This window comes from Bos mutus, chromosome 4, assembly GCF_027580195.1.
Source record: "Bos mutus isolate GX-2022 chromosome 4, NWIPB_WYAK_1.1, whole genome shotgun sequence".
Lineage (NCBI taxonomy): Eukaryota > Metazoa > Chordata > Mammalia > Artiodactyla > Bovidae > Bos > Bos mutus.
Window position 1 is genome coordinate 23065305 of NC_091620.1, and position 12923 is coordinate 23078227.

Sequence of the window (12923 nt, forward strand, 5' to 3'; positions counted from 1 at the left end):
TAATAGATACTTTTCTAATTATGAAATGTCTCTGTTTTGTTAATTCTTCCTGTCTTGACATCTACATTGACTAACACTACTATAGCCACACTAGAATTTTTTTTATGATTGGTTTGCTTTCAACTTAAAAAAAAAATTATACTTAATTTATCTTTTATAGATAGCATGCAGTTCAATATTGCTTGTCTCTTTACTTGACATTGTGTTTTTAATACATTTTGTCTGCTTATATTTAATGCAGTTATTCATATGTGTTGATTTGCATACACTTTGTTGCTATTTCTTTTTATCCCATTTGTTCTTTGTTCCTTTGTCCCTTCTTTCCTGATTGTTTCAGGTTAATCAAACCTTATTTTACATTGCATTATAATTTTTCTACTCTTTTAAATTATTACTCTTTAAATTATTTCTTTTAGAGGTTGCATTAGGAATTGACATATGTATCTCTGACATATAACTTGCTATTTAAAATGAATTTTACACCATTTTATGTAAGTAAAAAATCCTTAAAACAATATAATTGCATTTCCCCCATCATGCCTATAAAGACGATTTTCAAAGTGGTTCCAGCTAACAGATTATGAGAGTTAAAGTTCCTGTACATTTTTGCTAACATTTGGTATGGTTATTCTTTAACTTTCAGTCGGTTGAGTGGCTGTGTAGTAGTATCACATAGAGGTTTCCTGATAATGTTGGACATCTTCTGATGTGCTCATTTGCCATTTGCGTATCTTCTTTGACAGTGTGCAGTTCTTTTGCTCATATTTTTATGGGTTTTCTTATTACTGATTTGTAAATGTTCTCTATGTATTCTAGTGGAAATCCTTTGAAAGATAAATATTTTACATATATATAGTTATGTAATTGGTATTAGTATATTGATCTGGTATCCTGTAACATTACAGAATTCATTTATGGTTCTGGTAGCTTTTGGGGGTAATTCCATTGAATTGTAAATAGAAACTTATTTCTGGAGGGTTCTTTGGTAATTCTAGGTATCAAATTAAGAGACCTGGTATAGTCTGTCAGATACATTCAAGACATACTGGTTGAGATTTTCTGTGATTTCTTTGTGGTCAAAAAGTAATACTCAGTTCCTTTTCTGGTCCAAGTTTAGTCTGCAACAGACCAGTCAATAAATTTAGATCCCTTTTCAAAACTCTCAAAAAAAAAAAAAAAGAATAAATTCTCACTTGCCGGGTGTGACGTTTTCATTACTTGTCTGACCTTTGTGGCAGATGCAGAACTTCTCTGAATTGATCCTGATTGCTCTTCTACCAAGTCTCTGCCTCACACAGCCATAAAATATTTATTTAGTGCCCACCCCCCAAACAAAATGATGTGAAATACTCTCCTAATGCTTAGCAGAATGTTCAGTTCAGTTCAGTCACTCAGTCATGTCCAACTCTTTGTGACCCCATGGACTACAGCACACAGGCCTCCTTGTCCATCACCAACTCCCGGAGCTTGCTTAAACTCATGTCCTTCGAGCAGTATGTTAATGAACATGAAAATTTGCATGCTGTTTTGTTAATTATATTTTTGATTGGGTCACTTCATTTCAACAAATAAAGCTACTAGTTATTAATGAGATGCCATTTGAACTCAGTAGTTGATAAAGTTGTATCCAGTTGTTTACAAGAGTATGAGAATGTGGTAATCTTGAAGGAAATATGTTTTCATTTGATGTTAAGATCCACATATTTTAAAAAAAGTGTTTTCTTACTGAGCTAGGCTGAAGGAGTATGGACTGTGACTTCAGTCAGCATGGGGCATTTATCCATGATTTGTTAACACTATTGACTCTTGCTTTGAGAAACTAATTAAGTTTGCCAGTACCCACAGCTTTCTTTTGATTTTTACTGCCTAAAATTGATAAATACTCTTTAAAATTTGCAGAAGAAATCTTAGCAAGAATATTAGATATTTCTTTCATCAAAAATACGTTTGTTTTACTTGCAACATTTTTACATTTTCCACCACAAAATATGGCATATACTCTTCATGTGTCTTTGGCTCCATAAAGCGTTTGTCATTTGGAGAGTTTGTGAGATCAAATATAATTCAAATCTGTGTCTCCCTTATAACCTAGCCTATTATTTTTCACATAGTATGCGGTCACTAAATATTCACTGATAATAATTATGATTTCAACCATCTGCCTGCTATGGCTCCAACTTTTCAATATCACACTTTCTTCTTTTACCAACAAACCAAACTATTTCCTTCAAATTAGTCTCTTGATTTCTCACCTTAAAATTTCTTCCATTTACCCATTGTTGTTTAGTTGCTGAGTTGTGTCCAACTCTTTGTGACTCCATGGACTGTAGCCCTCCAGTCTCCTCATCCATGGGATTTTCCAGGCAAGAATACTGGAGTGAGTGGCCATTTCCTTCTCCAGGGGATCTTCCCAACCCAGGGATCGAGCCCTCATCTCCTGAATTACAGGCGAATTCTTTACTGCTGAGTCATCAGGGATTATGTTTCTTCCATTGGAAATGCTTTTCGTTCCAGATTTACTTACTTAATCAAAATTCAAACTACTTTAAAAGGAGGTATTGCCACCCTCTTTATGAACCTACTTCTGGGGGCTTCCACCCCTCACTTTCTTCCTCTAAGAGCTACAGGGGTCACTACTGATGGAGCATCTAACGTGTGCCTGTCAAGATGCCAGATATTTTATATCTGTTATCTCATTGTAATCTTTAAAAAAACTAGGAGTCTGCATGATAAAACTTTAAATTTCTTTACCACAGAGGGTATTGAGAATAAAAGGGAGTGACTGCTTTGTTCACATCACAGATATAATAAGTGACAAAGTTTATATGGAAGAAATCTGGCTGACTCCAAACCCTCTTCTTTTTCCATATATTAAAAAATTAGTTTTTCATGCCTTATGATTCACTGTCTTATTTTCCTCATAATTGTAGTCATACTTATTATAGTGTGTGTTTGATCCTTGATAAGAAGACATAATCATGTCAAACATTAAAGTATGGGATAGTTAAAATATACACTTGTAAAGTTCCTGTTTTTGCTACCCAAAACAAAGCATTTTGCATACTCAAATATATTTCATATTAACTACTTGAAACATTTTCACATTTCTACTTTTGAAAAAAATATTGTTTTGTAACATCATATCCCCTACTGACTTTCAGAATGGCCAGACCAGTGACTCTTAAATGCATTTTTTCTGAATTTCCCTGGTGGTCCAGTGGTTGAGAAGCTGCCTGCCAATGCAGGGGACGTGGGTTTGATCACTGGTCCAGGAAGGGCAACAGGGCAAGTAAACCCATGCATGGCACTGACTGAAGCCCACGCACCCTAGAGCCCGTGCTCTGCAACGAGAGAAGCCCCCGCAATGAGAGAAGCCACCGCAATGAGAAGCCTGCATACTGCAACCAGAAAAGCCCGTGTGAAGTCAAAAATAAATAAAATTAATTGAAAAAAAAGAACAGATAGTAGTATCCGGTTTTAAAAAATAAATACATTTTTCTTTCTTGACAAATGAAACCTTACAAGGAAAGTCGTGCAAGAGAAGTTGCTGCAGGTGAAGCTGAGATAAGGGTGGGAGATATGGTGTGACTGTCAGTATCATCTCAGGTTTCTTTCATGCCTGGCAGCAGCCCTTGACCTCTCCCTGGAAACAGCAGTTCTCTAAAAATCATTGTTTAGCCTAACTTTATTTTTCTAATGAAAATCAGAAGAGATTCTTAAATGTGTGTGTGTGAAGTTTGAGTCTTGGAACATGTTCCTGACTCCCAAGTACTGTAAGCATTATAAGTACTTTGGTAATAAATACCTGGAAATGAACCAAAGTACACAGAACATCCACAACATGGGTAAACAAAAATAATAAGAAAGCGGAAAGAGAAACACACATACTACATGAAGGGTATCGAGATGACCGGTTGAGTATTGTGGCTGCCCCTTTCGTGGTAACTTAGGGTTTTTGTTATGTTTATACAGCATGCCGGCTTCCCAGATGGCGCTAGTGATAAAGAGCCAACCTGCCAATGCAGGAGACGTAAGAGACGAGGGTCTCATCCCTGAGTCGGGAATATCTCTTGGAGAAGGGCATGGCAACCCACTCCCGTATTCTTGCCTGGAGAATCCCATGGACAGAACAACTTGGGGGGCTACAGTCCATGGGGTCACAAAGAGTTGGACACGGCTGAAGTGACTTAGCACAGCATACAACATTCCTCTCTGCCTGACTTCCCTTTGCTTCTCTTTTCCTGAGCAGTTGATAATGCTGTCTGTCTTTCTCCCTCACAATTTTCATGATTAACTCATTTCCTCTTCCTCCTTTTGAGGTCCACCCACTGTTAGCTGGTACTGTACACTCTATTCTAATCACATTCTGTCACTGAATATATTGTATACATCATCTCTGCAAATTCATTTATTTGATCCCGTTTGCCTGAAGTTCCCTTCCTTCCCTCATTTCTTTATTTAGAAGACCAACTATTTTTTTAAATCTGATAAAATATACCACAACCCTCTACCTCACTCACCCTTGCTAAGCAAAATTATCACTTGAGCCTAGGTACTCAAATAGCACTGTGTGTATAAGTGCTTCAGGATATTTAACATAATGAATCATGTCACTCATTTCTCACATTTTTTTCCCAGTTACACAGAATTCTTTCGGGGGAGGGCTGAATCATATTCTTTTATCATGTTCTTATGCCCAGTAGACATCCAGCCCTCAGTAGGTACCCTAAAAATTGGTGAATAAATACCTAAAGAAAATGTCCTAAAATATCACATTTCTCCAACAGGGGCCATTATGCTGTGAAAATAATTCAGCCTGAAAGCTACCCATTTTTATTGTGTTATACAAAATTAAACAAATGTCATACTATCAATCTGATTGATATGTACTTAGTTAAAATCAAAGATGGAACATGGTTGAATTCATTGATGGGCTGTGAGTAGAGTGTATCTGAGGTCATGAACACACATGCTTGGGACACATTCTTTTCAAGGCTTAATGTTTAAGTAAGGCAGCTTAACAAGGTCAAAGTGAAAGGCTGGTTTAGCAAAAGATTCCATTGTAAACATAATGGTTATTTATATGAGACTTTAGGAATCTAAGGCAATGATCAACCATTTGAAAATAAATCAATTTGAGGATTATGACTTGAAGAAGGGTTAGTGAAAATAAAAGTGGCCTATAAAAAGGAAAAAAAATTACTATTTCACAGAGCTTTAGAAAGATAGATCACAAAATATCTAGAAAGTTTTGGTGATGTGTAATATTTGATGTATTACAAATCATTCATAGACTGCTCTTGTATGTATGAAACTGCTTTAGATCCTGGTTGTTTCTAGCTCAATTTTTTCAGTGAATCTTATATCCATGGCATAGACAAAGAGCTGAGGCATCACTTTAGCATGAATACTACTTCCTCTATTCGATGCCATGTTTTAGCTATATTTTTTTGCTAGCAAAAAATTTACTAAGTGGCAACTTTGTGCTGGGACCCTGTCTCAGGTATTTGAATAAAAGGAGGGCAGTAGAATAGTTTCACCACACAAGAGGTATAATATGCAGTTGCAAAGTTATATTTTTTTTTCATTTCATACATGTTAAATTGCATAACAGTTTCATTCATTCTCAACATGGAGCCTCTATACTTTAGTGAACTCCAAAGAAATACTGGGGATAAAGGTCCTTGAGTTTCTTTTAACCTTTTAAGAAGTCAAAGCCTGAACAAATTTGTGTCCTAATAAAGCTGAACAAGTCTTTAGTTGGCATTAATTAAATCATATCTCTCTGGTTTTTTAAAAAAATTTTATCCTTTGATTTTAGATAAGATTAGACAGCTAAAAGTGTCATGCTCGTTATTTCTTAATGAAAATAAGTACTTCCTTTTAATAAGTAATATGAGTGTAGGGGTGAACTAACTTTATTCAGCAACTAGTAATATATTTCTTGATAATCTGGGTTAGCTCTATGTCTACAACTTAGTTTCCACAACAAATATTTCTTGATATTCTATGTTAGCTCTGAGTTTGCATCCTGCATTTTCACAACAAACCTCTCAAGTTATTATAATCATACCCACTTTGTAGATGTCAAAACAGCAGTTTAAATGGTTGTGATTTGCCCAAGAACATTGCAAAAATTATATGGTAGAGCTGAAGTTTAAGCCAAAGCTTCTGCCTCTAAATCCTATATTAGTCATTCCAAACAAATCACTAAGAGACATATTCCAGCATCCTTGTCTTATGTTTACACCAGATGTTAATCATCTTTAAAATTTTAGATCCTATCAAAATACTAATACTTTTCCTTCTCATCAGTGATTTTTTCTATAGAAGTGACCGGGATTTAATCTATTAACACTTCCCCCACCTAGTTGGTTTCTTTAACTGATTTCGTTTCATCCTTGAGCTTCATTCATACTTATTAGTGATTGAGATAACGTGACAGTGATTTCCAGACACCAAGCATCTAGGGTAGTCTTCTAGTTAACTGTTAAGCCCCATGAAATTAAATCTGTCAGAGTAAGGACAGCAAAAGTTGGCAGTAGGAGGAGTGAAAATAAGTAAATTATTCAAAAGACCTGAGCTGGCTTAGCAAGGCTTATTCTGCCATTGTTCTAGTTCCCTCTGTTCGAAAAGTAAGTCCCGACCCTGACCACTTCCTTAAGTCAGTATTCTTGCCTCTGTGCTCATCTAGCACGTGTTGGAGAGCGGCAGAGATACACCATATGGAGATACTTCTGCCTTTGTTTGATGCTAAGGACAAATAAAGTGAAAGAAAGTGAAAGTGAAGTCGCTCAGTCCTGTCCGACTCTTTGTGACTTCATGGACTGTAGCCTACCAGGCTCCTACATCCATGGGATTTTCCAGGCAAGAGTACTGGAGTGGGTTAAACAACCAACAGATACCACAAGCAAGGGAAGCTCTTATCTACACACATTCAGTTACTCAAGTTCTTAACACTGCAACAAGGCACCAGCATGCTACTTGTTTTTTTTTTTTTAATAATTTGACTCATCTCTTTCCTAAACTCCTTTACTCTCTTTTAAAAAATAATTGTTTCCTTTGCTCTACCCAGAAGAATCTAAAGTTACCAAAACAGAGGCTTAAGCAGAATGGCAGCCAAAACAGGAGGAAGGGGAAAAGATAAGTTGAAAACTCAAACCTATTGCTGATCACAAATTTTACACATTTTCCCTGTATGTATGGAATTGTGTGCATTTTCTTTAGAACATCTAAAAGCTGAAATTAACCATTTGCCCACTAATTAAGATTCCAAATTTTTCTGAATTCATAGGGGCAAACAATATAAATAGAGTTTACTTTATTCTATTAACTCTAACTCTCATAACAGTTCCTCTCTCCTTTCTTCCTCTCTGCTACCACTACAGTTAAGATCCCTGTTTAATGGACGATTCTATGATTTTAGAACATTTTTTCAGAAAATTCTGGCCTCTGTGGGATTTTTCTCTTGAAATAAAGTGACTTTAACTTGATTGAAAGAAAGCTTTTTGAAAATAATTATAAAAGTAAGGTTAGCAATGTCAGACTAGAAATGCTGAGGTTAATATAGCCAGCAATAGTATCCTTCTATTAATAACTCTGTGTGTGTATGTTTATGGAAGAGTTCTATTTCTGCTAAGTGTCCATGTTTTCTCAGTGACCTCTCTTTCCACTGTGTATGATACATGGCTCTTCAAGCATCACTGTTTTGCTTGGTCAGAAAATTCTCTCAATAGCTGTGCTCTCATGATGGAAATTTCTGAATTCTCACTTTCCTGCCATTAGAGTGGTATCATCTGCATATCTGGGGTTGTTGATATTTCTCCCAGCAACCTTGATTCCACCTTAACTACAGAACCTCTTGACAGTGAAAGAGTAGAGTGAAAAATCTGGCTTAAAACTCAACATTCAAAAAACCAAGATCATGGCATCTGGCCCCATCACTTCATAGCAAATAGATGGGAAAAAGTGGAAGCAGTGACCAGTTTTATTTTTGGGGGCTCCAAAATTACTGCAGATAGTGACTGCACCCATGAAATTAAATTACACTTGCTCCTTGAAAGAAAAGCTATGACAAACCTAGGCAGCACATTAAAATGCAGAGACATTACTTTGCCAACAAAGGTCCATATAATCAAACCTATGGTTTTTCCAGTATCATGTATAGATGTGAAAGTTGGACTATAAAGAAGGCTGAGTGCCAAAGAATTGATGTTTTTGAATTGGGGTACTGGAGAAGACTCTTGAGAGTCCCTTGGACTGCAAAGAGATCAAACCAGTCAATTCTAAAGGAAATGGACCCTGAATATTCATTGGAAGGACTGATGCTGAAGCGGAAGTTCCAGTACTTTGGCCACCTGATGCAAAGAGCCAACTCATTGGAAAAGACCTTGATGCTGGGAAACCAATGAAGGCAGGAGGAGAAGGGGGCGGCAGAGGATGAGATAGTTGGATGGCATCACTGACTCAAAGGACATGAGTTTGAGCAAACTCCAGGAGATAATGAAGGACAGCAAAGCCTGGTACACTGCAGACCATGGGGTCACAAAGAGTAGGATACAACTTAGAGACTGAACAAAAACAACAACAACACAATAATCTAATTCACAATCTAATTTCAAGTATTCATAGGTAATTATGAAACAAAAAGGTGTATTACAACATAGAAATGCATTAAAATTTAAAAGTTAACTTACCCTCTGCTGCTGCTGCTGCTGCTGCTGCTAAGTCGCTCAGTCATGTCCGACTCTGTGCGACCCCATAGATGGCAGCCCACCAGGCTCCCCCATCCCTGGGATTCTCCAGGCAAGAGTACTGGAGTGGGTTGCCATTTCCTTCTCCAATGCATGAAAGTGAAAATGAAAGTGAAGTCGCTTAGTCGTGTCCGACTGTTAGCGACCGCATAGACTGCAGCCTACCAGGCTCTTCCATCCATGGGATTTTCCAGGCAAGAGTACTGGAGTGGAGTGCCATTGCCTTCTCCAGTAACTTACCCTCTAAGAAGACTCAAATGAGAAGTTTCCACCTCCAAAGTGGTTAGTCACTGAGAGTATGTTTTTGGACTGCCTTTGGAGAAAACACCAGAAGACCTTCACTTAGGTTCATGTTACATCTCATAATTATAGTTGCTATGTGGATATGTATTAAATGTATTGTGTAGATGCACCAGGGTACTTAGCTCTGAGAGGACTTGCCAACCAATATGACTCACTTCTCAGACAATTCATGTCCAATGAAAGTCACAGGACAAGTGTCATAATCAGTAACAATTTGTCTGTTTGATCATCCCTGAAGTATAATTATAAAAATTTACATTCAATTCAGTTCAGTTCAGTCGCTCAGTCATGTCTGACTCTTTGCGACCCCCTGGACTATAGCATGCCAGGCCTCCCAGTCCATAAAGTCCTGGAGTTTACTCAAACTCATGTCCATTGAGTCCGTGATGCCATCCAACCATTTCATCCTCTGTCATCCCCTTCTCCTCCTGCCTTCAATCTTTCCCAGCATTAGGGTCTTTTCCAATGAGTCAGCTCTTTGCATCAGGTGGCCAAAGTATTGGAGTTTCAGCTTCAACATCAGTCCTTCCAATGAATATTCAGGACTGACTTCCTTTAGGATTGACTGGTTGGATATCCTTGCAGTCCAGGGGATTCTTCTCTAACACCACAGTTCAAAAGAATCAATTCTTCGGCACTCAGCTTCACTTATAGTTCAACTCTCACATCTATACATAACTACTGGAAAAACCGTAGCCTTGACTAGATGGACATTTGTTGGCAAAGTAATGCCTCTGCTTTTTAATATGATAGCTAGGTTGGTCATAACTTTTCTTCCAAGGAGTAAGCGTCTTTTAATTTCATGGCTGCAGTCACCATCTGCAGTGATTTTGGAGCCCCCAAAATAAAGTCTGCCACTGTTTCCCCATCTATTTGCTATGAAGTGATGGGACCGGATGCCATGATCTTCATTTTCTGAATGTTGAGCTTTAAGTCAACTTTTTCACTCTCCTCTTTCACTTTCATCAAGAGGCTCTTCAGATCTTCTTCACTTTCTAAAAAAAAAAAAAAATTACATTTACAGAAAGTAAAAGCATGTAATTTTAGATTTTAGAAAGTGATGGAGATGCTGAGTTGCTAATTAGGACTTGTGATTCAGGGAAAGGACCAAATGACCAAAATATTAACTTTAACTGATGAATACGAAATATTCATCCATACAATGGAATCCAAAGTCATCAATTAAAAAACACTAAAATGGGCATTTCCAGTGTTACAGAAAGGGAGAAAAAATCACTGACAAGGATATCATTTTATAGATAGGCTTGAATGAGGAAAGGAAATTACAGAACAGAGTGATCTTAGTCCCTTATATATGTGAGGTTTTATTGTTTACATTCATGAGAATGTAAAATCATGTCAACAGTCTACACTTCTGGAAGAAAAATTCTGAGTTAATGAGCGTATGCCATTACTATCATTTTTATATGAAGTATAAAATATCAGGAACATACTAGATGGAGATCAATGACTACCAGGTGAGTTGCTGTAGCCAGTGACTTGGTACAGCTTCAAGAAGTGGGCTGTCCTGGCACTTGTCCTGGCGCCTTCCCCAGTATGCTTGGCAAGGCGATCATGTTGACAGGATGCTGTCACAAGTGACTTCAAGTTCTACAGGAGTCTTGCTAATGTTATCCTGGGATTTTTTTAATTGATATCAAATGAGGAGATTTCAAATTATGAGTAAATGTAAACCCTTGACTCCATTCTAGAATTTAGAGGCTTTTTAGTACATTTGAGTTTAGAAGTGTTTTTGCTGTATATTGAAGGTGTGCTAGCTCTACTTCTGTTTTGGGCTTCACTTTTCAGTGGACCAATGAATAATACAACTATGATGATAAGACAATTGTGATCATGGAGATGATAAAACAAAATGAGAGATATTGATCATTACGGATGCATCTGAAGATAACAGCAAACATATACTTGCACAGATAATCTATTCATTATGTCTACTCACGTTATACACATGGATGAAAACATCATGGTTGTTTTTAGGAATCTTCAGGACTTATAAGGGTAACTGTAGTCATTGCCATTACCAAGTGTCACTATCAGTAGGACTTACTGTAGGAGTCTGTTCCAATGCATGCCATCAAAATTCTTTTGCTTCCATTTCTCTTAAGTCATACTTAGCAAATGGTTATGTGTGAAGTCTTATGTGAAGGACTGTTGTATTTTATCAATGAATACATGACTGATTGCAGAAGAGCACTTACTTCAGTGGATGTTGGAGAAAAGATTGAACTCTGCTCCATATAATTGATATAAATTTTCCTAAAATCTGATATTTCAGAAATGGAAACTGGAGTCCTTCACCAAGGAGTTCAGTGAGCTTTCTTTGACTTAGGTTGACTCCACCTTCTCCATTTCTCTGTTTATTCTTAGAATGCAGACTCCACAGTACCTGCAGCAACGTCGAAAATTTGCAGCTGCCTTTTTGGCATTTATTTTCATCTTGGCAGCTGTGGACACCGCTGAAGCAGGAAAGAAAGAGAAACCAGGTGAGCAATATCGTTTTGAACAAAAGTCTTCTTTGATTAATGTCTATCTAATCCAGCTACTTGCTTTTTGTCTTTTCTCCTTCCTTCCCTCTCTTTTTTCCTTCTTTCCCTTTCTTCCCACTTTCCTTTCTTCCAAGTATTTAGAGGAACACCTAAGTGACATGCCCTCTTATCCCATCCCCCCACTCTAAGTCCTGAAATATAGATGGTTACCATTAACTATTAATTAAAATAATAATTAGTAACAGCTACATCATTCAGAAAATTAACTATTAATTAAAATAATAATTAGTAACAGCTACATCATTCAGAAAATTGATTGGCAATCAAATGTTTAACTTAGGTTGATACTCTTCTTCAAAAAGAGTCCTAGAAGCAAATTTTGTTTTATCTCATTAACAAAGGAGGAAACTGAATCTTAGCAGGAATAAAGCACATTTTCTATGTCACTTACATTGTCCTAAGTTGGCTGTGGAGCTGAGAGTCTGTTACGTCTGTGGTCCATCACAGTTAGTGCATGTTACTCCATCTATGGGCTTCGCTCGTAACTCAGTTGGTAAAGAATCTGCCTGCAAGACAGGAGACCTGGTTTTGATCCCTGGGTCTGGAAGATCCCCTGGAGAAGGAAATGGCAACCCACTCCAGTATTCTTGCCTGGAGAATCCCAGAGACAGGAGCCTGGCAGGCTACAGCCTGTGGGGGCGCAAGAGTCGGACACAACTTAGTGACTAAACCATGACCACCACTCCATCTTAAGACAGAGAAAGAAGCATTGACATACATTGGAATGACTACTCTGACAACTGTTAATTTTCATAGACTATTTTCCTATTTTTTAGATTTAACTTGACTTTGATCTTCTTCTCTTTTTCAGCAACATTCGCTTCGAAAGGAGGTGTCAGTACATCACTTAGCGCAGTCCCTGGCACATAGTAAGAATTAAATAAATATTAGTTCTAGCTCCCTAGTTTTCTCCTGGTCATTGGTTGATTCAGTCATTCATTCAGCTAACACCGAGTTTCTACTCTTTCCTAGACACTGAAGAGAGAGGTAAAATCACAGACCATGCAATTAAGGAGCTCAGGAATGAACTTGGTTTTATCCAGGAGCTAAAGAGTTTTCTGGGCGTTGATAATTTTTCCTTCTTCCCTTTCAGAAAAGAAGGTGAAGAAGTCTGACTGTGGAGAATGGCAGTGGAGTGTGTGTGTACCCACCAGTGGGGACTGTGGGCTGGGCACCCGCGAGGGCACCCGTACCGGAGCTGAGTGTAAACAAACCATGAAGACCCAGAGATGTAAGATCCCCTGCAACTGGAAAAAGCAATTTGGAGGTGAGTCCCACCCTTACTGTCCTATTGATTTAA

At 37.6% G+C, this 12923-nt stretch overlaps 1 protein-coding gene across 3 annotated transcripts in view; it reads left to right on the forward strand.

Moving 5' to 3' along the window:
• The window catches only part of PTN (pleiotrophin), a 109469-nt gene that overhangs the window by 70566 nt on the left and 25980 nt on the right, over positions 1 to 12923 (forward strand). For all 3 annotated transcript variants that reach the window (XM_005897683.3, XM_005897682.3, XM_070369217.1), the window contains exons 2-3: positions 11445 to 11560; positions 12717 to 12890. In XM_005897683.3, coding sequence (XP_005897745.1) covers positions 11446 to 11560; positions 12717 to 12890 — 289 coding nt within the window. In that variant the 5' untranslated portion in view covers position 11445. The remainder of the gene's footprint in view (positions 1 to 11444; positions 11561 to 12716; positions 12891 to 12923) is intronic.